This window comes from Bufo bufo, chromosome 5 (genome assembly GCF_905171765.1).
Source record: "Bufo bufo chromosome 5, aBufBuf1.1, whole genome shotgun sequence".
Lineage (NCBI taxonomy): Eukaryota > Metazoa > Chordata > Amphibia > Anura > Bufonidae > Bufo > Bufo bufo.
In genome coordinates this window covers 246,041,333-246,066,018 of record NC_053393.1, presented here as the reverse complement: position 1 = coordinate 246,066,018, position 24,686 = coordinate 246,041,333, and the positions used below count along the sequence as shown (strand labels likewise).

The window sequence follows — 24,686 nt, the reverse complement described above, 5'->3', positions numbered from 1 at the left end:
ACCCCTCCTGCGGTAGAGGTTACCGCATGCTCCGCCAGCGTGGACATGAGGGGAAGGCCTGAGGACATCCAGTAGAAGTTCTGGTATCAAGCTGGTCCAGTTAGTAGAGCTAACCTTAAACCCTCCACCTGACAAGGGCGCTGAACAGGAGCAACTGCCGAATTAGTACCAGGGTAGAACCCCTACCTGAGGGGGGCTGTCTCGCTACAGCGATTAGGAGCATCTAGCCCTAGCGTGAAGACTACCCTGCGAAGGAGAAGCCGTTGTAGTAGCCACTGCAGATTGCCAGCATAACGCCCTCACCTAGATAAGGATGAGTGGTGGACGAAGCATCCGGAGTCAGTGGAATATTCTGCTTGCTGGATCTTGACCACAGTACTCTGTGCAGTGTGGCTGACCTGAACGGTGGAGGCTCATGGGGATGGGGAGTCTCTAGGACACCTAAGGCTGGGTGACACCCCTGAGAGCACAAAGGCCGACATTTTTGTGTCTCCAATAAGTGCATGAAGAAAATAGGGATACAATATGGGAGTATCCATAGTATCCAGTGGCAGTATCCATATGCCACTAGATGAGAATATCAGGCCCAGCGGTACCGACTGTTGCCACGGACCACCTGTGAAGGAAACCAAGGCCTCTAGAGTCGTGGCGTAGCTGAAATACAGCATGCAAAGATGCATAGTGATTCCCCCGTTACTGGATCGTTTGTAGAGGGTAATGCCATAGGAAGTATGTGATGGCAAATGGGAGATGGAATAGTAAACAACGGAAGCGCAATCCCCCGGTTAGGGAAGGGGGTAGCTTGATAGTCAGAACCGCAATCTACGGAAGTGTAAGTACCCACTCAATGGAGGGGGAAAAATCTACGGCAAGCACTGCGCCCAGTGGCAGTGCAAAGGCTTTACCTATGATCGGGAGTAACATATCCAGTAAGTACTGTAACCCGAGGTAGTGCAAATACATCACCCATCGAAGGGGGTAACGCACCTAGCAGGAACTTGCATATGACGAGTTCTGTACTCTGTGGGAAGTGCCATTATCCCACCCCAGAAAGGGTGTAACGCGTACGTAAACACTGCGACAGTGAGAATGTCATAATGCCACCTATACAAAAGGTTAATGTATGCTGACGATACTGAGCCCAGTGGAACTTCAATTCCGCCACTCACAGAACGAGGGCACCTATGGCTGGCATTGAGGCCAATGCTAGTGAGGTCAGTCCACCTCAGGAAGGAGGTAATACCCAAGTTAAGCACTGTATCTAGTAGAAGTGTAAATAGTGCCTAAGGAAGGGGTTAATGCATACACCAGAACCGGTTAGCACGGACGTAATCTAGGAAAAATAATCCGGATTCATGTCAGAGTCCGAATAACTGTCCTGCTTCGGCCCGCTCGTGTGCAGTTCCACCTCTCAGCCTCTAGCCCATGGCTGTTGCAGGCTGTGGCGGTGTTGACATAAGAACCAAACTACCCGGAGGTGGAATGGAACTAAAGGTCTGCTTACCGATTGCGCAGACGGTGCTCTATTAACCAAACGACCCAGGAGGGTGGATTGGGAACTTCCAGAGGTCCTCCGCTGAGTTGCGCAGGAGGAGAAACTCAAACAGACGCCCCCGGAGGGTGGATAGGAAGTTTCAGTTGTCCTCAACTGCATTTGCACAGTTGTAGTATTATTAACCAACCGGCCTCAGAGGGCGGATTGGGATCCTCCAGATGTACCCCACTGGACTTTGCAGTTGGAGCATTATCAACCAAACGGCCCGGAGGGCGGATTGGGGACTCTTCGGATGTACTCCACTGGATTTACGCAGTTGGAGCATTATCAACCCAACGGCCCAGAGGGCGGAATGGGAATCCCTCAGATGTACTCCACTGGATTTGTGCAGTTGGAGCATAAATCAACCAACCGGCCTCAGAGGGCGGATTGGGATCCTCCAGATGTACCCCACTGGATTCACGCAGTTGGAGCAGTATCAACCAAACGGCCCAGAGGGTGGAATGGGAATCCCTCAGATGTACTCCACTGGATTTGCGCAGTTGGAGCATAATCAACCAAACGGCCTCAGAGGGCGGATTGGGGTCCCTCAGATGCACTCCATTGGATTTTGTGGGCTGAGGAGGGCAGGATCTGTATGCGCAAAATTTTTATTTTTTTGGTGAGGACCTAACCTCATATGGAGAGGAGGTCAGGAAGGGTTGTATACTGCAATATTAAGGCACATTGTGCCTGCAGAAAGAAACCTAGAGTAAACAGGGGCCTGAAAAAGGTGGCTGTGCAGGAAGGGTTAACCCGCCTCCCGGGGAGATTCGCGCTAGAAAAAAAGGCTCCGCCCCCCCATACCTGAGGGAGGAAGTTCCAGCCTAGAAGGCCGCAAAGCCGGAGACTAAATTATCACGCCGGCCGACATGGACTCACGGCTAGTCAGGAGAGAGTGTACCTGGATCGATGTCCGGAATGCGGTCGCCTGTGTCCACTGACCGCGTAAGCCCATCGGAGGAGTAAATAGCGTGGCCGGAGGGAAAAGAAATAAATAAAACGGTAGGCCCGAATAAAGCCGGGGCCTAGATTTTTGCGGCGTCCGGCCGAGTAGGGGATCCGTTCTGCCTGCTCTCCTGGGACGGCTTAGCGGGGTCTTGAAAAGGAGCCGCCGAGAAGATGCGTCGCTTGGCCGACCGGGAAGCCCACCCGGTCGGTCGGAGAGTGGGGGGACCGGAATAGGGCGCAGAAGGCGCCTGTTTGTAGATCGGGAAGGGGTGAAAATAGGATGCTGCCGCCGTGGAATGGGATTAACCCTTTCTACTGAGGTGAGATGGGCGACGGGTGGAGATTCGTTACCCCCTCAAGAAGGGGCCATGTGAGGGGGACAGGGAGGGACAGTAAAACTCACCTGTCTTCATCTGTGTTCTTCACCTTTAGTCTTGTACCAGCAGGGCCACCCCACGACCGCTGGCACCAGGCATCAGGGGTCCTTAGGCAGAGAAGGGCTGGAGAGGAGGTGGCCCTCTTGCTGGCGGGAAGCAGGGGAGAGAGGCTCCCCTGGTCCGCTTTGTCTTCTTGGGGGAGGCAGGGCGGTGGAGCAGGCAACACCGGCCAGCCTCCCAGGGAGACAGAGACGCATGCGAATCTGTGCCCCTTAACCTAAAGAAATAAAATAAAAACAAAATTGTAAAAGAGCCACCCTGCTAAGCAGGGAGGTCTGCCTCCTACGACACTAAGCTAAAAACTGATATGCTCTCTCCAGGCTGGAGGGGGTATAGCCTGCAGGGGAGGAGTTATCACTTTTCAGCCTAGTGTCGCCTCCTAGTGGCAGCAGCAAGCTATACCCACGGTCCTGTGTCCCCCAATAATACCAGCGAGAAATGTAGAAACCAGCTGCGACCGACACACAGAAGACTCCCAGGGGGAGAAAGTACCAGACAGGCGCAGACAATAGCAAGGTCCAAGGGAACTGCCCTCTGTCATATAGTACAACTAAGCAGAGAATATAAGGGAACACCCGGACCCAGAAGGAACTACGGAACCCTGTCCGATGCCAGAGCAATCAGCAGAAAATTCACCTACCAGGCAGGTGTGTGGCGCTCAGTGTTTCTGTCCTTGACTCATCAGGAAGGACGTCCAACGAGGAAAAAACGCTGACCCCAGAAGGATTCCGTGTGGCGGAGGACATCCAGTGATGGCCGAAAACCGCTGCAGCGGCCGGTGCTCACCAAGCTATGTACCCCAACAAGGAAAAAGATCCAGTGGAGATCACTGTACTCCACCAGGAGTGGTCCGCATTGTAACAGAAAACAACGTGGGTAATCCTTTATAATATGGGGTAACGCGGAGTGCCGCAGACAGAAGTACTTTATAGGGATGGCAAGAGCAACCCTAGCACAAAAGCCAACAACCACCTGGCCATGGTGTAGGGAGCGTGGTTGTATGTGGACCACCCACCAGATCAGAACAGACCAGCCATATACTGGGTACACCAGAAGTAGCAGTAGACCGACAAGGTGGAGGTGGTGGTTGGGCTGGCCCACCCCTGCCAGATATGGTTATCATGTACATGCTGAACCATGATGGCCTGTTGTAGACAGTGCCTTGAGAAAGTACAAGAAGACCATAGAGCACGACAGTAACGGAGTGGCAGATGTATGGAAGAACCCAAAAAAAAAAAAAGAGCAGTAACCATGTCTGGAGCATAGAATAGAGTCCGGGGAAGGAAGCACCCCGTAATACAGAAACTGTATGGGCCACAGATTGCACAATAGGGCCCAGCACGTGGGCTAAAAATACACGTCTAAAACCGAGCTAAAGTGGCAGCATGTTGCACAGTAAGGAGAGTGGAATAAAGCCACAGCATCCGGGAATGCAACCGCATTTGGAGGGTACAGGTCCACAACCTGTTAAAGTAGCAATACGGCTGTGTAGTGCAGAGATACGACCAGACAGGTGCATGGGTACAGCATCTGGAGATGGTAGAGGTACTAGATTTAAGATTAGAGCGATGTGGCCGCATGGTGCACCCTAGGACCAGAGAAGTGCAGCGGCTACCGCGTTAGCAATGCTACCTATATTCCGCTCGGGAGGGGGAAAATAGGGCCACACGGTACCACAAAGAACGACAGGTGCACACCACAATTAAGTAAGTGCAACGGCAACTGAAGGAGGCCCTCTATTTCACCAGAAGGAAACAGGGCCGCATAGTACTCCATAGAGCCAGACAGGTGTAACGGTTGCAGATCGGAGACGGTGCAGGAATCTACCTAAGAAGAGAGTAAGATGGCTGTTTAGTGCACACTATGATGAGGTAGGTGCAATGGCTACGGCAATTGGAGGAGGCCTCAATATCTCATCCGGTAAGGGAGAGAAAATGCCACATGGTACACTATAAAGCCAGACAGGAGTAACGCCCTACAGCATCCGGAGATGGTGCAGGTATTCTACCTATGAAGGGATCAAGGTGGCAACTTGGTGCCCATTAGAACGAGAGAGGGGCAATTCTATGGCAATTGAAAGTGGCCTCTATATCTCGCCCGTAGGGAGAAATGTTGCCGCATGGAACACAATAGAGCCTGCCAGGGGTATTGGCTACAGCATCTGGAGATGGTGTAGGAACTCTACCTATGAAGGGAGCAAGGTGGCTGGAAACAGACAGGGGCAATTGCTACGGCAATTGAAGGCGGCCTGTATATCTCACCCGGCAGGGGGAAATAGTGCCACGTAGAACACCATAGAGCCAGCCAGGGGTAATGGCTACAGCATCTGGAGTAAGTGTAGGAACTAATCGCCACGGCAATAAAAGCCGGCCTGTATTCTCTGATACAGGCTACTACAAAAGAACCTTTAGAGGCCGAGAAGGGTTACCAACCCTACAAGAGGCGTTTGCCTGAATTATCAGCTTGCCTGGAACATAGCCCCTGGATAGGGGAACCAGGAAGGTCTGTCGTGTACAGCCTACGAGGGCGTACGTACCAGAGACAAGTCCCAGTTGCTAAGCACGGAGACGGCTGCCTTACCAGTGCTGAAATTACCTGTGCAGGCAGGAGAGCGCCATCCGAAAGTCCACTAGAGGGGCACCAAAACCTGGGTAGGGTAGGTTCCTCCGTGGACGTTTGTCTTGACCTCACAGAGGGATTCTGTATAGTGGAAGACCGCCTGATGCTCTGTTCCGAGGGAATCGGTGCAGAGGTGTCCCCAGAGGCAACTGACAGAGAAGGCTTCGTCACCAGCCTCAGGCCTGTCCTGGGGGCGACCCGAGGATGTCGAGGAGGGGTGGAAGCTAGTTAAGACCACCAGAGGTTAGTCCGTGGGCTACTCCTTGCGTGACCCTGTATCTGAGCGTGAGCCTGGGAAGGGAAGGGGGGGGGGGGGGAGGAGACCGCAATTCGTAGGTAGCGCTCCAGCGACTCCGCCGGGGATTGGGCGAGTCAGGCAAGGTTCCCATGGTTCGACAGGGAGGGAGCCCATTCAGGGGGGACCTACACAAAAGGGCGGAAGGGGGGTGACAAGCCGACCACATGGGAACCTCCGTAGACAACGGACGCACGTGAAATACGTGGCGATCCGATAAGGAGGCTGGGAGAGGAGGCCCTCATAGAGCAGCAGGGCTGACCTAACTGTCCCCGGAGCCACTGTTCCCAAGAGGTGCTGCAGCAGCAATAGATCAGGTGGCAGGGCTGCAGGAGAATGCGGCAATTGAGAGAAAGGAGGGGGGGGGGGGGGGAGCCTGCAGAGCAAATCAGCCAGACGCTGCCTACCAGACCCCAGGAGCTGTGTCAGCACGCCCCATGCAGGAGAAGATGGCGACCCGGTGTAGAGAAAGAAGCCGGCAGCCGGAGGAAGAACCGCCCCTCTGACAGAGCAGGGCACCTGGAGCTGGATAGGGCAAGGAGGAGAGGCCCCTCCCATGGAGGGAGGATGAATGAGAGAGCCCGGGAAGCCAGGAGTGGGCGGAGAGAAGGCTCCGCCCCACGTGACCTGCGGCCTAGTCGGCCGAAAAGCCTGGGCCTTGATTAGGAAAGTGCAGCCGGAAACGGACGCCCGCGACCGCGGAGGCGTCCGGAAGCAACCGCGGAGCGGTAGGAACACAGGGCCGAGGGGAATTGAGGAGGCCCTCTCAGGAAAACACCCGAAAATGACCCCGATTAATGCGGGAATGCTGCGACTTCCGTGGAAGTGCCGGACCCAGAGGAGACATGGGCCTCCCTGCAGGTATCTGGGCCCCAAAACAACCCCCTTCATGGGGATGGGGGAGATAAAGTGGGTGGACCACCCAGCAAAGTGCCTCAGACCCTAAAAGGCCATGGGAGGGGTTGGGGAGGGGGAAGGAGGGAGGGAGAAGGGGACTACAGGGTCCCCACAATGGATGCGGATCCCTACTTACCTTCCGATGTCTTCAGGCGCAGCAATGACCACCCCCTCGGCGGACTCAACACAGGAGCCGTGGGTCTACTGGAACTCCACTGCGGAAGCAGTCTCAAGTGGGGACTGGGTGGCTGCCAGGTACCTGAGTATGCGCCCACAGGGGGGCAACTAAAGTGGAACACGATGGAGCCACCCCTGCCGCAGGCCGAAACCTGCAGAGAAAGAAAAAAATGATTGAAGAAAAAATAAAATAAAAAAGTAGCAGGATGACCTGCACAAAAAAGCAGGTCAGGTCTGCCTCCTATGGACACTAGAACAAGACTGGTTAGCCTAGTGCCTTTGGAGAGGGTATAGCCCAACGGGGAGGAGCCAACACTTTTTATGTCTAGTGTCGCCTCCTAGTGGTAGTTGGACATATACCCATGGTGCTGTGTCCCCCAATGCCATGCACGAGAAAACCCTTTATTTTTGATGATAAGACAAAAGACAAATCTAAGCACCCGGAATCATGATTTTGTTTGCTATGTAATCCATGTTGGGAAATATGAAAACAGAAGCATTTTCAGTACAGTACTGCCAGACTGACATCGCGGGGACACACCACAAGAGAAAACAGCAATGCCACAGAACTGGGGTGGAATAAGACGGGAATCAAATGTATCTAGCAGAGTACGGTGAGACTCTTTCTGCACAGAATTGTTAGGCAGTGAGGACCCAGCATAGTTTTCCTTTTTGGGTGAAAACTCAGGTACACTTTAAATAAAAAAAAAACATAAAACCCAATGATTTACAGGTCTGAAGCAGATGCAAAAAGCTGTTGGAATGACAAGCAAACAAACTAAGGCTACTTTCACATTAGCGTTTTTTGCAGTTCCGTCCGTCATGAATCTGCAAAAACACTTCCGTTACAATAATACAACTGCATGCATCCGTCATGAACGGATCCGGTTGTATTATGTCGTCTATAGCCATGACGGCTTCTATTGTGCCAGTTTGTGTCAGAGAAAACGGATCCGTCCCCAACGGATCCGTCCCCATTGACTTACATTGTGTGTCAGGACGGATCCGTCTTGCTCCGCACCACATCGCAGACAGAAAAACGCTGCTTGCAGCGTTTTTCCGTCCGTGATGGGGACGCAACCAAACAGAACGGAATGCATTTTTTTCCGGTATTGAGATCTCAATAGCGGAATTGAAAACGCTAATGTGAAAGTAGCCTAACCTCATTGGCGCTAGGGAGGCAGGATAACATAAGACAAATCAAATTATTATAAAGGAGGTAGCACTGACCTGGGTAGACCACTACCTGAAGAAGTACTTGCTTCACTTTCTTCAATGTCGTCTGTATGCATTTCACTTTCTTCAACAGAAGTTAGTAAATCCGAATCATCAAGCATTTCAAGATCACTTATCATTTCTGTAGTGCTGCATTCTGGATTGACTTTATCATCTTTTTGCTCTTCCACAACTTTAGCTTCTGGGACACGGGATGGCTGCGGTTTTGGTAGAGGTTGAAGAAAGGCATCCAACTTCTGCTCTCTGGCATCTGTACGCACCATTTGATGGGCATACAGTTTATCACCAGATTTGTTAAAAGCAGTTGATGTACTGGAAGTAGGCTTCACCACTTCACTAGCAGATATAGATGCTCCAGGCAGCAATGTCTATTTCAAAAGCAAGAAGAATGCCAATTACTACAGCTAAACGGACAAGAACAATTACCAGGAGGCTTTCCGCATTAAAGGGGTATTCCCATCACAATGATCACTGTTAAATTCTGTTAATGATTTGACAGTGATCATTTTTGTAAATACATAAGTCCCCTCTTACCTGATTGTTGTCTTTTGTCTCCCCTGGTTACGGCCACCTCTCGCCTGTCGAATCCTGTGGCCGCGCTTGCGCAGAAGACTGAAGATTTTCTCCGGGCCGGGCAATGTCCTCAACGCGCACGCCGCCGTGCATGCGCCATGATGACTTCTTCCTGGCCAGTATAGTACAGAGCCCGGAACGTGCACGCCGGCTCTGTACTATACAGGCCAGGAATAAGTCACCATGGCGCATGCGCGGCAGAGTGCGCGTTGAAGACAGAGCGCGGCCCGGCCGGGAGAAGAAGTCAATCAAGCTGACTGAGCCCGCCCAGCTGAATCAAGGAAGTGAAGGTTGCGCTCGCCGCAGGTAAGTATGAAAACTGTTGATTGGAATACCCCTTTAAAGAATGTTCCCCTACTCTAAGAAGACACATTGCTAGGAAATACAATTACTTCTTTATTTGCGGGATTCATATGTTGGTACCCCCACAATATTCAGACTGAAGGGGCACTTGCGTACTTTCAGTGCACAGTGACATTCTCAGCAATCCACTGAGCGCAATTATCAGAGCCCTCAGTGACATCAAGGTAAAAAAAAAACAAAAAAACATCAGCCTGTTAAGATGCTCTTTTTTTATGAACGGTTTTATGAAAGATGAGCAGTTGAACATATAAATATACAACCCGTCCTTCATGACAAAATGGTAACGGAATAAAAATTAAAAATCTCCGGCCAGAATGAAAGTAAAATAGAATAAAAAAAAACAACAAAGAGACAAATTTGCTTGCTTTACAAAAAAATATTCTACATTTTTCAAACCAGCACCTGGATGTGAATATTTCTGTAATTGCATGTAATGAAATTTAAGATTACACTCACCGGTAATCACTTTTCCATGAGCCCATGACAGCACCCTTGAGAGACTGCCTCCACCCAGGACAGGAAACAGGAACTTTATATATATATATATATATATACACACACACACACATACACACAGGCTAAAAATGTAGGGCGGGATACACACACAGGCTGAAAAGAGTGAGTGTAATCTTAAATTTCCCTTACGCCCATGACAGCACCCTTGAGAGACGACTAAAATAGTAACTAGCTTGGGGAGGGCTACTGCCTGTAGGACCTTTTCTGCCGAAAGATAGCCGGTCCTTAGAGTCTAAATCTAATCTATAGTGATGAAAAAAAGTACATGGAGACTTTCAGGTAGCAGCCCTACAAATTTGTTCTAGAGATGCATTAGCCCTCTCTGCCCAAGAGGTAGAAATGGATCTGGTTGAGTGAGCACCAAATCCCAAAGGGGGAGTTTCCCCTGCTGAGGAATAGGATAAGGTGATAGCCTTCACTATCAATCTAGACAGTTGTCTAGAAGAAACTTTATAACCTCTGTTTCTTCCTCCAAATTGTACAAAAAGTCTAGATGATTTTCTCCATTGACTAGTGACTTTCAAGTATCCCCCAAATTTTTTTTTGCTATGGGGCCCAGTCATTTCTAGCTACGCCCCTGATTGGTAAGATTGGGTGGGCACTGGAGCGATAGAGCGCCCTGCTGTAGGAGAAGCTGGCGGGAGATGAAAGGAGGCAGGGCCAGCTCCTGGTGGTGTCGGGCACACGGCGCAAGCATGGCGGTGGAGGATCTGACTGAAGCCTAAAGACATCAAGGTAGACCTGCAGAAGAAGGTGACAGCGCAGTATGTGATGTATACATGTGTGTAATGTATGTAGTGCAGTGTGTGATCATCACATACTGCACTACATACATTACACACATGTATACATCACATACCCCCTCACAGTAATAATGCCAAGATATGTGCCCTCTTCACAGACGTAATGCTCACACATGCCCCCTCACAGTAGTTATGCCCAGATATTTGCCCCCTCACAGTAGTAATGCTCACATGTGCCCCCTCACAGCGTTTGCATTTCTTTCTGGCAAAGCTACCTGGTTCTGGCCCGCAAAATTTATACCAAGTCTAGTGCGGCCCTCAGACGAAAAATGGTTGGGCACCACTGGTCTAGACAATGGAGCCTCCTCTTTTCCTTATTCTTTGGGGACTGACACAAGGATGGAAGAACAATGTCTTGGGTCCTATGAAACAGGGAGACCACTTTAGGTAGAAAAGAAGGATCTGGTTTAATGAGCACTCTGTCCTCCAGGATGTTAGTATAAGGAGGAGAGGCTGAAAAGGCAGAAATCTCACCCACGCTCCTGGCAGAGGCAATCGCCACCAGAAACGCGGTTTTAAAAGACAAAGTTTTAATAGATAAATCATGCAGTGGTTCGAAAGGAGGCTCCATCATTCTAGAAAAAACGATATTAAGATCCCACGGGCGAACTGAGGATCTGATCACAGGTTTAATCCTACTAATTGCTTTAAAGAATCTCCTAATCCATGGATGATTGGCAATAGGGAAATCACAAAAAGCACTAAGAGCAGAAACTTGTGCCTTAAGGCCTCTTTCACACGGGCATCATGGATCTTTGCCGGATAGGATGCGGGTGCATCGTGGGAAAATGCGCAATTTTTCAGCGTGAGTGCAAAGCATTTTTATGCATTTTGCACGCGCGTGAGAAAAATCGGCATGTTTGGTACCCAGACCCAAACTTCTTCACAGAAGTTCGGGTTTGGGTTAGGTGTTGTGTAAATTTTATTATTTTCCCTTATAACATGGTTATAAGGGAAAATAATAGCATTCTTAATACAGAATGCTAAGTAAATTAGGGATGAAGGGGTTAATGATGATGGATCATGTGATGAGCGCAGTGACGTCACCACAGGTCCTTTTCCTCACAGAGCATCAAAGAAGACAGAAGAGAAGCAGGGCTGTGCGAACAAGTGGATGAGGGGAGTTAAATTATTATTATTTTTTTAACCCCTCCATCCCTATTTTACTAAGCATTCTGTATTAAGAATGCTATTATTTTCCCTTATAACCATGTTATAAAGGGAAAACAATAATAATCGGGTCCCCATCCCGATCATCTCCTAGCAAACATGCGTGAAAATCGCACCGCATCTGCACTTGCTTGCGATTTTCACGCAACGCACAAGTGATGCTTGAAAATCACTGCTCATGTGCACAGCCCCATAGAAATGAATGGGTCCGGATTCAGTGCGGGTGCAATGCGTTCACCTCACGCATTGCACCCGCGCGGAAATCTCGCCCGTGTGAAAGAGGCCTAAGAGTGCTAGGTCTTAGGTTCTTATCGAGACCTTTTTGTAAAAAATCAAAAATTTCAGACATAGGAGGAGAACTCAAGGGATCTACTGGGCTTTTAGAGAAGTTTAAGAATGTCTTCCATATTCTGAGGTAAATGGTAGAGGTTACTTTTTTACTACATGATAATAGGGTAGATACAACTTCCTTAGATAGACCCCTGCGTTCTAGGATTTCCCCTTCAAATACCAGGCTGTTAGATGAAGGTATATTACTTCCGGATGGAAGACAGGACCCTGAAACAACAGATCCTGCCTGTCCGGAAGAATCCAGGGATCTGTTAGAGAAAGCTTCCTCAACCAGGTGAACCATGTTCTCCTTGGCCAGAAGGGGGCGATCAAAATGAGCCTTTTCTGTTCCTGCATCCGCTTCTGTAATACTCTCGGAAGTCGTCTTAGAGGAGGAAAGGCATACAGAAGTTGATTCGGCCACGGAAGGGAGAAGGCGTCTATCCCTGCCGGAGAATCTTCCGGATTTAGGGAAAAGAATAGGTTGCATTTTTTGTTCTGACTGGTCGCAAAGAGGTCTACTTGAGGATGGCTCCAGAGCTGAATTATATGGCTGAAGATTTCTTGGTTTAAACACCATTCTCCCTGATCTAGAAGGTTTCTGCTTAAATAGTCTGCCACCTTGTTTTCTGTTCCCTGTAAGTGTACTGCTTTGATGAAAGGAACAAAAGGAATAATCAGGAAAAAAATTTCTGCAGCTAAGGACATAAGATTTTTTGATCTGGTCCCTCCTTGCCTGTTTAGGTAGGATACCACCGTGGTGCTGTCTGAGAAGATCTTTATTCCCTTTCCTTGTATTATGGGTAGGAATTCTCTTTAGGCCTCTTTAACACGACCGTTTTTTTTTTCCCCGTTTACGGGCCGTTTATTGCATTCCGTATACGGAACCATTCATTTCAATGGTTCCGCAAAAAAAAAAAACTGAATGTACTCCGTATGCATTCAGTTTTTGTAATTCCGTTCAAAGATAGAACATGTCTTATTATTGCCCGCAATTCACGTTCCGTGGCTCCATTCAAGTCAATGGGTCCGCAGCCCAATTTTTTCTATGTAATTAGTGTATATGCCATACGGAAAAACGGAACAGAAAAACAACGGAAACAAAAAAACTGAACAACGGATCCGTGAAAAACGGACCGCAAAACACTGAAAAAGCCATACGGTCGTGTGAAAGAGGCCTAAGGGAAATAGAACCGATCTGAGCTCTCTCATATTCTGGGAGTCCTGACTCTCCATTGAGCTCCATACCCCGTCGAACCCCCGACTGACAATGGGGATAGTGATCCCTGCCATTATTTTAGAATCTGCCATTAAAAAGTTCTGGAGTGAAACAGGGCCCAATTGACCGCGGGTAACGTAGAGGTCATTTTGCCTAATACTGCCATTCCCTGTCTGATGGTTTGATCTTTTGAGGCTACTAGGGACTGCACATATTATCTTAATTGGGATATGTTGTGCTGAGGCAGCATACAACGTAGGTTCACTGAATCCAGTATCAGTCCTAGAAATACACAACTTTGGGAAGGGGTCAGTTTAAATGCCTGGGTAGAGGCTTCCCATACTTTAAGGTAAACTTCTGCTCGTCTATCCATAGGATCCTTTAAAGCACCGAGATCCTCAAATGGCAAAGCAGATTTTTTAGATATCTTGGCTATTGGGGAGTCTAATTTAGGAGTCCTATCCATTCTTTTGTGCCCCAGATTACCAAACATTACATCTTGGACAGACTTCTGTTCTTTAGATTCATCCACTTTCATAGTGGCTCTAATAGCCTTTAGCAGAGATTCCGTATCTTCAGGGGAAAATAAAAGGTCTACCCGTGGTTTCTTCATCCGAAGAAGAGTTTGAAACTTCTAGGATTTCTCCTTGCTCATTCTCGTCTGAAGAATCCGAATCAGATACCATGCTAGAGTGACCCTAATTGCTCGAGGCTGAGGAAGGGAGGCAGTTCTTAAAAATTTTCATTGAATCAGAAACTTCAGATTTGACAATATCCTTAAAGGATAACTGTCACACTTAGACCCTAATTTCAATTTTCATATATGTAGTTACTAATAACAGGATATTCCAGAATCAGTTACTATTAGACTGACTTACCCCATATTTAATAAGATCAAGCCCTTAGCAACCAGTCTGCATAAAACTGCAATTTCACTATTCAGTTAAGATGGCCGCCACTGCCCTCACCCTGAGGCTAATCCCGCCTGCCCTCACTAGCCAGTAACAATAGCCCCCCAAAAGTGTCAGTAACCAGAGCCCTCCCCCTAAAGGGTTAATCTCCTGCAGCACAAAGGGGTCCTCTTACCACATGTTGCTTTCATTTATACACTGAGCAGATGGCAGATCTCCCTTCCCTGCTCTGCGCTGATTCGGCTCTGCATTCTCTAGCTCTGCTGAGTGAGGGAGCGTCTGACAAGCGCAGGGACAGGGAGAAGTGCACACAGCCCAGGCACTGTTATCAGCTGCTGGGGAGGACCTGGGTTTAATCATTTACTTACAGTCCCTGGCTGTCAGTAATCTGACCTTGCACACAGCCTGCTCCAACAGAGGATGGACTATGCCTAGCAACCCTATTTTGAGCACAGGTAAAAGTAGGCAGTACAGGGAACACAAATGTGGAATTAAGGGGTAATTAAATACACAGTAAAAAGTTGAAATAGGGCCACCAAGGAGATATTAATCACCACAATCCAATACGCAAAAAAAAAAAAAAAATATGACAGTTATACTTTAATGCTCTGAAACAGAGATGTGGATTCCTCTTCTACCACCTTATTCACACAATACTGACATAATAACTTGGACCAGGAAGGGGCAAGTTTTTTCTTGCATACAGCACACTCTTTCCCTCTGTTTTTTGTGGTAGCTTTCCAAGGGCAATCTTTGATACTTTGATAAAATAAAATAAGAGAACAAGCCCCTATTAGAACCTGACAGAGGAAAATAAAAGTTGGGGATTGACCCCCTTACCCCACTAGTAGTACCAGTCTGGCGTCATGAGCCTCCTGGACATCAGCGAGCTGACTACTCTCATCCTCCATGATAGTAGACAGGGATAGAGCGTCTTCCATAAGGGATCCACCGATGCTTGTAGGCTGGCTGGGCTCCTTTTGACCGCGCTCTGAAGGGTTTTAAATACCCTAGGTCGGGTCCCTGCCGGTGCTCCCATGCGGCCTCAGTAGGAGATGTCCCTCGCCTACTTCCGGAACGCTCTTTCCACGTGCGTTCCAAATACCGGAAGTTGCCCCGTGCAACTTCCAGTTTGTGCGCAGAGCACACAGTACAAACTCTAACTCCGCCCCCCGTCTCTGTAAGCTGCCCAGGCAGGGGGGCAGGCAGCGAAAAGGCCCCGGACCTCCTGTACACCGCCAGGAGGATCCAGCGTGTCAGCATCACTTCGCTGTGATGCTGGGACTGCCCAGGAACACTAGCCTGATGAAGCATCCAGGACCCAGAAGGAAAGGCCTCAGACTTTGCAGGCGGCTCCTAGTGAAGACTTACGCCGCACCAGGTAACCCCTATAATGATGTGTCTCAGGGGCGCCTGCAGCCTAAATCTAGCTCTCCACAAAAAAAAAAAGTCCTATCCATAGGACAGGAAACAGGAACTGGTGGTATAGGGGCAGAGCCCCTCCTTAAGAGCTGTCCACGAAAGTTCCTGTTTCTCGTCCTGGATGGAGGCGGTCTCTCAAGGGTGCCGTCATGGGCGTAAGGGAAACATTTATTATAGATCCTGAGTTATCCACTGTATAGTGCCACTTGCTGTTTGCTCTTTTTCTCCGTCCTACTCACTGAGACGGAAGCACATACTCAGTTCCATCTTTCAACTGTCACCATCTGCAGTAGAAAGGACACGCACCCTGAGAAAGTGCACCCTCCCCCGAAGCTGCCAGATTGAAATAAATCGAGCAGAGCAGTGAATGTGGAGATCTCTGGATCCTTGTGAGGTACAGGGCTGGTTCTCAGTTTGTTAGAGATTGCCACGTACTACATATCATCGGATTTTCATTTTTTACATTAGTTATGGGATAACCCCTTTAATTGGTACGATCAATAAATAGATTACTGCATCATATGAATAATACACCTTACACAAATTGTTTTGTGGCTTGTGGAGCACCCCAGCTACTACTTGGTTTTTGAGACCCGTCCCTACACAATAGGGGTGCGACCCATTAGAGTCCGTGCTTTACAGAGGGTCTGTTCATTTTGAACTTGAAACAAAGCTCATCTAAAGAAGAGAGTTGATGAGAAGGTATGTAGCCAGATGTGCACTATGGTCTTTAGGCCTGCAGTGGTCAAATTATTGCAGACACAGTTGGGGGTCATTTAACAAACTGGTGTAAAGTAGAAGTGGCTTAGTTGCCCATAGCAACCAATTAGATTTTTTCCACCTTTTATTTTTTAAATCTCCTTTGGAAAATGAAAGGTGAAACCTGATTGGTTGCTATGGGCAACTAGACCAGTTCTACTTTACACCAGTTTGATAAATGACCCCAGGTGTTACAATGGAGGATGCAGAGGGAAATGTGTGGTCCAACGACCCTCCATCTTTGATCAGCCTGGTTTCACAAGGTGTGAAGACAATGCAGAACTTTTGATAAATATGTACATATTAGTACGTTGAATAAATTCATCCTAAAGAGGTTACTATGGTACAATAATTGTTATACAATGCTTGTTAAATGCCATAACATAAGTTGATATTAGGACTAAAAGGTGGTAGAGCAAATACTTTAAATTTAGTCCCTCCTCAGCTTTCACACGTAGACGTTCTTTAGTATTATGGATCATTGTATGCGCTTTGAGTCCTACGGGAGAAAAGCGCTTTACAAATGTTTAGTTGTTGTTGTTGTTGTTTAAAACTGTGGTATAAACCACCACCTATAGTAAGTACCTGGGTAAAGTACATCCTGGAAGAATTTGACCCCAGCAATTTGCTCTCGATGTGCTGCTGAACTCGTTCAATTATACTTTCTTCATGCAGGAAGTGGACTTCATGCTTTGTTGGGTGCACATTTACATCAACATTTTGTGGATTTATCTCTAAGCTGTAAAATGAATTAAATAATCTCCATGAGTTTTTATCTACATTAGGTTAAATAAATAATACATATTGACTGTATTCGCTATTTTATTTCTTGCGGAGTCTGTTGGACAACATGCTATACTGAGTAGAATATGACTGAATGAATTGTGTCCTAGACGTACTATGATATGGCATATGGATGGCACCTTAGGCGAGATTCACACAGGAAGTTTGATAAGGAGATTTTATGTTATTCACCTATAAAATCTCATTCTTTCAGGAGAAGCCAACAAGAGAAAGACATGAGAAAAGCAAACAAAAAGAAAAAAAGTAAGAACTGTGCCTCCTGAGGAACTCAGCGAGAAATAGATTTTAGAGGCAAGTAACACAATATCTCCTTGTTTTGCTAGCGTAATTTGGGGACAAAGTACCATGGGACGTTCAAAAGCAAACCACGGTTTGGGAAAGAAAAACCCCATGAACAATAGTACACAAGGGATGCCTAGAGCATTGTGGCCTGCAATATTTTGCGACCCAGAGAAGCAGCAGTGGGCACAAAAGTATGCGCCCAGTAAAATTTTGTGCAGGTATGAAGAGAAGACCACTTAGCCGCCTTACACACTTGAAGAACAGAGGACCAATGATGAACTTTGCAGAAAGCATTGTGATTTTAAATGGTGGTGTCCTACCCTTGGCACGACAGGCCTCACCAATGGCCAGCTGAATCGTTTGGGCAGCTTCAGTCTTAGATGCTGCCAAACGCGGGTTGTCTGGGACAAAAAAACAAACAAAGCATCTGAGCAATGAAAGGCTGCCGTCAGATACAAATAGACTTGAATAGCTGTGACAACATCCAGATGGTGGAGGGAGAGTTCCGTGGAATGAGACGGAGAGGGGCAGAAAGAGGGAAGAACTAGGCTATGATACCCAGGCACACTGCCGGATGCTGTTCCTTACTTATGATGAGGCGTACGCATAGTCATAAATACAGCGCAGAATGCGTAAGTCTGTGCGCCTCAACTGAAATGTATGCCAGCCCCTGCCGTAGTTTACAGTGTTCTTCTACGTCAGAAGAATAGCATACAAGATAATAAATGTCACTGCGCCCCTTTTTTGGAAAGTGGTGAGGACGGTGGATAAACACACAGTTTGCAACTTTTTTACATGGCATATCCTCACAATAAATCTCGTTCTATGTCCTCACTAAAGGGAAATGGGGAAACCATCTTTGGAAGGTAGGAAGGTCAGAGAACCACCTTGTTCTCACAAGAAAGTGTCCCCAACTCAGACACTTGTCTGATAGAGGTGATGGCCACCAGTAATGCAACTTTCCAGGACAAGGTTAAGATCCCACCACAGAACGCGAGAATTATAGGGTAGAACAGAGTGAGTGACCCCTTGAAGAAAGGTTTTACTCAGCTGCCTTGAAAGCATAGAAAGGACCAACACTTCCTCTTTCAGAAAACTCAGCCCAATCCCCAGATCAGACCCGGTTATAAAAAGACGAGAATCCTGGAAAAGGAGAAACAAAGCTGAGGAAGATGACATTTTTCGCACCAGCTTCCTCACCTTCAGCATGGTCCGCACCACCCGATCAGAAAAACCACAAGACGTCAACATAGTGGACCCGACAGGCACAAGATAAATGTAATAAGTAGCGTGGCCTGAGCATGGACGTGTGAGCAGCCTGTGTTTTGAGCTCCCGGACCCTGGGCCCGATTACCTGCCTTTACCGACCCAGCTGCGGAAGACTTCTTCTCCCAGGGACAGGGTGAGACGTTCTGGAGATTTTGCGGTATTTCACCCAACAGCAGTCCCCTGCTTCACTCCCCGGCGCTTCCAAGATGGCGCCGATGGAGGGAACGGGACCGGCCACGGCAGAGCAGGCGCAATGTCAACAGGTACAAACTCCAGCATACCTGCTCCCGGGATCTCCTGCCTCTCCAGGCTTGCGCTTTGGTGGGGATCTGACGGCGCCCACATCGGCCTTGTTCTCCTTCATGCCAGGCACTTGGACCACACAGCATCCAGCCTCCTCACCATCTGCAGCAGTTCCTGCGAGCGTGGGAATCGTGGTGAGATCGCCGCCGGACTCTCCCTGCCATACAATGCAGTGTACCCTGACGCCCTCATCACCGTCTTCTAACACAGATATGCTGGGGGATAGCCTCCATAAGGCACTTATCTCTGCTGCAGAGGGCCCCCAGTCGCCGCTTCTGCGGTCTAACTCCGATGAAATACCCCTCTATGGCCCTAATGGAAGCCTTGCCATCCACTTCCCTGGAGGATGTAACAAACCCAGCAGGGGACACCACAATTGGGCAGCTGTTGCCGCAGGATATGCCAGCTACCCCTGCCATCTTCCGTACTCAAACAGCTACAGAAGCCTCTGATTCATCGTCCTCTACCTCCTCTTCTCCTAGCAAACGCTCTAAAAGGCCTAAATTGAGAGACATCTGGTCACTGCTCAGCTCTCTTCCTACTAAAACTGACTTAGAGTCGATGCTATTGAAGCTTGAATCTAAACAGGACAAAGCCATTGCGTCCGTCAAAGCTGATATTAGCGTAATTTCCACTAAATTGACCTCCCAGGAACAGGTTTCTAATTCTCTGGACTTACGTCTGACGCAGGTTGAGGCGAGCATGTCCTTTCAGCAAGCCCTAAACAGACACCTGTTGCTTCAACTTGATGACCAGGAAAATAGAGGGCGCCGTAACAATATTAAACTGCGGGGGATTCCAGAAGACATCCAACCTTCAGGATTGCGTAAATCAGTGATGGCCATTTTTAACACCCTCCTCAACAGACCGGAAGAGTCCGAGATTGAATTAGACAGGGTCCACCGAGTCATGGGACCCCGACGAGTAGGTGCCTCCAACCAGCGGGATGTGCTTTGCCGTGTTCATTTATTCAGAGAAAAAGAGGACCTGCTACAGCGAGCCTGGAGGCTAGGCCCATTACCTTTTGCAAATTCTCAGAACCACATTTTACCGGACGTGTCCAGGAGAACCTTGTTGATGAGGCGCACTCTGAAGCCGATCCTCCCGCTTTTTGGATGTACCTGTTCTGTCCCTGCCGAACTGGTTGGACGTCTCGATTCTAACATCCTTGGCTGTGGCCTCAACTACCATCCAGGAATTTGGTGACGGTCGGGCTCTGCCTCGTGAGGTGCCAGTGAGGAGGCAAGAGCGTACTCTCCGGTCTGCTCTGGATTAGTGGACATGTGATAGGTTTTGAAGGCCTTCTTTGACATGGCTAATATTAGGCTCTCCTAGGGCCTCAGTGTTGGTTTACCGTGCTCTTGCTCTCTCACTCCTGTTGCGAGGGCATGATGTCATTGTTTTACAATAGTAATGTTGCATTTGATGGCCACGCAGATTTCTATGACCTGGGTCCAGGGTCGGGGACGCATTTCCTGATTGCTCTCCCTATCTCCAAATAGGTCAGCGAATCTTGGTCGACTCCTTTTGAGTTTCCCAAGACTCGCATAGTGGGGTTTTTTCCCACCTTTTTCTGTGGAGGTTGACTCCGCGGGTTTTGTTTTACCCTCTCTGGAGTAGCCGGTTTGGGTTAGACTGTAAAACGAGATTTTATGAAACTCACCTGTAAAATCTCTTTCTCGCGGGGTTCATTGGGGGACACAGGACCGTGGGTATAGCTTGCTGCTGCCACTAGGAGGTGACACTAGGCTGAAAAAAAGACTTCTGCTCTCTCCAGGCTGGAGGGGGCATAGCCTGCATGGGAGGAGCTGTCAGTTTGTGCACAAGCAGTAGGAGCAGTAGAAAACATGTGCCAAGTAAAGGAGATACAACAATGATAAATACTGGGTGGGTGCTGTGTCCCCCAATTAACCCTGCGAGAAAGATTTTACAGGTGAGTTTCACAAAATCCTGTTTTCTCCCTGGTATCATTGGGGGACACAGGACCGTGGGACGTCCTAAAGCAATCCACGGGGAGGGAAAAAGATCCAAGCCCATGGAATAGCACCCACGAGAATGCTAAATGCACTGCTGCCTGTGAGACCCGAAAGCCCAGAGCCGCACTGGCGATGCCTAGGAGCAACTGGCAGAAAAACTTGGTGAACGTGCGCCAGGAAGACTAAGGCGTTGCCGTATACAACCTGAAGCTGATGCAGGGATGAAACACGTATCCCCAGAAGAGCTGGCCACTGGTCAGATGTCCCGAACTCCGCTGAGCGGTGACTTGCCCCGGAAGCGGAATGCCTAAGCAGCTGCCAACGGATTCACCTGGAACACCACTTGGAGACCATCGAGTGCCTCCAAGGACTTCCAGGAATGACCAGGTAAAAAATCTGCACGGCGGAAAGAGCAAGTCATGGACAAGCAAAACTCCGGGCCCCAATACATTCTGAAGGAGAGCATACTATCTCGAGTGCGAGGGAGAAGGAAAAAGAAGGGAAAACAATGTTCTGTCGACACGGAAGGTGGCGACTACCGTCAGCAAAAGAAGGTAATGGGCGGAGCACTGCCATATGGGAGTACCTGACAAGAAAAACGTACTTACAAGAAGGTACTCCCAGCTCCCAAATTCGATGGGTGGAAAAGCCTGCCCCCAGGAATGCCACCTTCCCAGAATAAATGAGGGGAAGAAGACTCACAGAGAGGGGACATGTTCCTCACTGAAACGCCACCAAACGACCATCGGTCGACTGGACGAAACCAGGTACCTGGCCCCAACCCTGGATGTAGATGACTTGGAAAAAAGTACGTACAAGAAGGCGCTATCAACTCGGAAAGCTGCCGGGTGGAAGATACCGCTACCCGAAACGCCGCCTTCCTAGAAATAAAAAAGGAGAAGAAGTAGTCCCAGAGGTGGCAGGGACGAAGCCGGCTGCTGGCCCCAACTGCGGAAGCAGAACCAAAATCCAGGTCCGCAGGGTCCTCCTCTGGTTAAAAGGACACCCCTGAGAAAACGGTAACTTGGTAGACTAATGTCCCTAGAGCCTTCGGGCTTATGGTGAAACTTCTAGCGAGAGAAGCTACTGAGAAAAAATAAATAAATTCCTGAACCAGGCGTGCCCAACTGTAGGCCAGTACCTCAGAACCAATACCTCGGATAAAGAAAGAAGCAAAAAAAATAAAAAATGAGGTGAGCATCACCGGTGATGGAAAGCCCCATAAGTGATACTGTATATATTGACCATGCGGGACGGGCAGATAACCAAGAAACGAGAATACTCCTCGTGGAAAAAAAATAGATTCCGGATTCCCGAGCCGTACAGCCCAGTGCTACCGTCCAGAAGATCGAAGGGGAAGATGGCCAGCCATATCCAGCTAGAGGAAGGACAGGAAAGAAAAAAGGGTGTCCCGTTCCAGGAACGAAACCCCCACCAGTGGTGGCAAGGTGTGAAGGCACCCGCTCTGCCCGGCGTGGGGGGACCCGCAGTCCACCCCCGGAATGAGCAGTGAAAGGAAAGACCACCAACGGCTCGAGGAGACACAGACAGTAATTTCTGAAGAAAGGTATCACTGTAGTGGTAGACGAATGCTGCAAGGACTCAGCTACCCAGAAGAGCGCACCCAAAGCAAGGTGCCGAAAGCTATGGCATGTACGTCAATGCAAAGCCAGAGTTGACGACACAAGAACAACAGTTGTCAGATCAACGGACAATTAACAGAAGTATAGACCATTAAGAGGCCAGGGCCAAAGCCCATTGCCATAAGAGACTGGCACTCTACAGGATCTCTTGGTAATGCAATACACCGCCTGAGGAGGAGCCCGGACAAGGGAAGCCACAAGAGCAATGCTAAGGCCATACTCCGGCTGAGGAGGAGGCCGCACCGTAGAGGATACCGATTCCAGAGTCAGTAGAAACCGTCATCTGACGAAGGAACTGTGCAGTAGGAACCCTAGTATGTAGTGGGGGTGCACATACCCCTAGTACAGTAAGAGCTACAGCATGCTCCGCCAGCGAAAAATTTAGGGAGAGGCCTAAGGATATCCAGAAGTAGCATGGTACCATGCTATCTCAGTTAAGTAGAGCCATCCTGAGGCACTCCGTGAATAAAGGGGGCTGAACCGGAGCGACCACCGAAGCAGTGCCAGGGTAGAACCCTTACCCGAGGGGGTTGTCCCACTGCCGTGACTACGATCTCCAGCCCTAGTGTGAAAGCTTCCCCTGCTTAGAAGAACACTCTGTAGTTGCCATTGCAGATTGTCAGCGAACACCCTCACCTAGATAAGGAAGAGTGGTGGCACAACGACGACACATCTGCGCCCCCAACCAGCACCGGAAGAAAAGGGGGGATCCAATATGGGAGTAGCCACAGTATCCAGTGGCAGAATCCAAATGTCACTAGATGAAGAGTACAAGCCACCAACAGTGACGACTGTTGCCACAGCCCACCTGAAAGAAGGCAAGACATCTAGTGTCCGATAGTTGTAGATTCAGTAGAAGCGCACTCCTCCGGACAAGGAAGGGGGGGTAGCGAGATTACCGTTGGATACGGTTCTAGTTGTGTACTCATCCCTCCATGGAGGGGGGGGGAGGAAGGAATACCTACGGTAAGCACTGAACTCAGTGGAAGTGTAATTACTCCTCCTACGAAGGGGAGAAAAATATACAGGAAGTACTGTATCCTGAGTTAGCACAAGAACCTCGCCAATGGCGGGGAGAAATGCACCCAGCAGGAACTGAACTCAATGGTAGAGAATTACGCCCCTAAGGAAGAGGGTAATGCATATGATCAGTCTTGTACCCGGTGGGAAGAGAAATTCCTCCACTTTATGTAAGGTGGGAATGCTTATGGTAAACACTGCCACCAGTGATATTGCCAAAACGTCCCCTATGAGAGAGGCTAACGTATACTGCCAGTACTGTACTCAGTGGAACGGTAATTCCATTAAGTACGGAAGGAGGGACGCGAATGGCTGGCACTGACCAGTGCTAGTGCAGTCAGTCCACCTATTCAGTAGTGGTGCAATGCCGCCTAAGGAAGGGGGTAATGCATACCATCAGTACAGCTGGTCAGTATGGATGCAATACTAGAAGATTAAACTGGATTCATATCAGAGTCCGCAGAACAGATCCCCCTTTCCTCAGACCCAACCCCTGCCGGAAGGGAGAGTTCTGAATATAACCTTATTGAGAAAGGGAGGAGGTGCGGAGGAGGAAACATGTCCTGCTCTGGCCCGTTCGTGCACAGTTCACAGTCATGGCGGATGCAGGCTGTGTCGGTGATGAAATAACAATCAAACCACCCAGGAGGTGGAATCTGCACCTCTACAGGACCGCTCACTGGATTGAGTGGGCGGTACTTAATCAACCCACGACCCCGGAGGGTGGATTGGGAATCCTTCAGATGTGCTCCCCTGGATTTGCGCAGGTGGAGCATTATCAACCAAACGGCCCCGCAGGGGGGATTGGGAACCTTCCTATGTACTCCCCTGGATTTGCGAAGGTGGAGTGTTCTCAACCAAACGGCCTCAGAGGGCGGATACGGTTCTGCATTTGGTCTGCAGAAAGTGACACTGGAATAATCCAGTGCTTGCTGCAAAAATGCGGCTTACAATGAAGGGTTAACCCAGCTAGATGTTCGAAGGTGGAGCTCAGCTGGCACCTGGGGGAGGAGGGACCGCTAGTCGGGGAGAATTCGCGCCTAATGGACGAACCCGCCCCCTCCATAAACGAAATGAAAGTTGCGGCCTAGTAGGCCGCTGTGGCGAAATCAACCTCGCCACTGGGTTTTGGAGAGGCCTGTTTACCAGCCTCTTGCCTCAGGATTATGGCCCATAC

General features: G+C 49.0%; 1 protein-coding gene across 3 annotated transcripts in view; it reads right to left on the bottom strand.

Moving 5' to 3' along the window:
• MLH1 (mutL homolog 1) overlaps positions 1-24,686 on the bottom strand; it is a 148,799-nt gene that overhangs the window by 63,661 nt on the left and 60,452 nt on the right. For 2 of the 3 annotated variants that reach the window (XM_040431919.1, XM_040431920.1), the window contains exons 11-12: positions 16,798-16,951; positions 8,141-8,514 (exon numbers count right to left, since the gene is read on the bottom strand). In XM_040431919.1, coding sequence (XP_040287853.1) covers positions 8,141-8,514; positions 16,798-16,951 — 528 coding nt within the window. Of the gene's footprint in view, positions 1-8,140; positions 8,515-16,797; positions 16,952-17,618; positions 17,702-24,686 lie in introns of those variants that run through there. The other variant, XM_040431921.1, reaches the window with a different exon arrangement.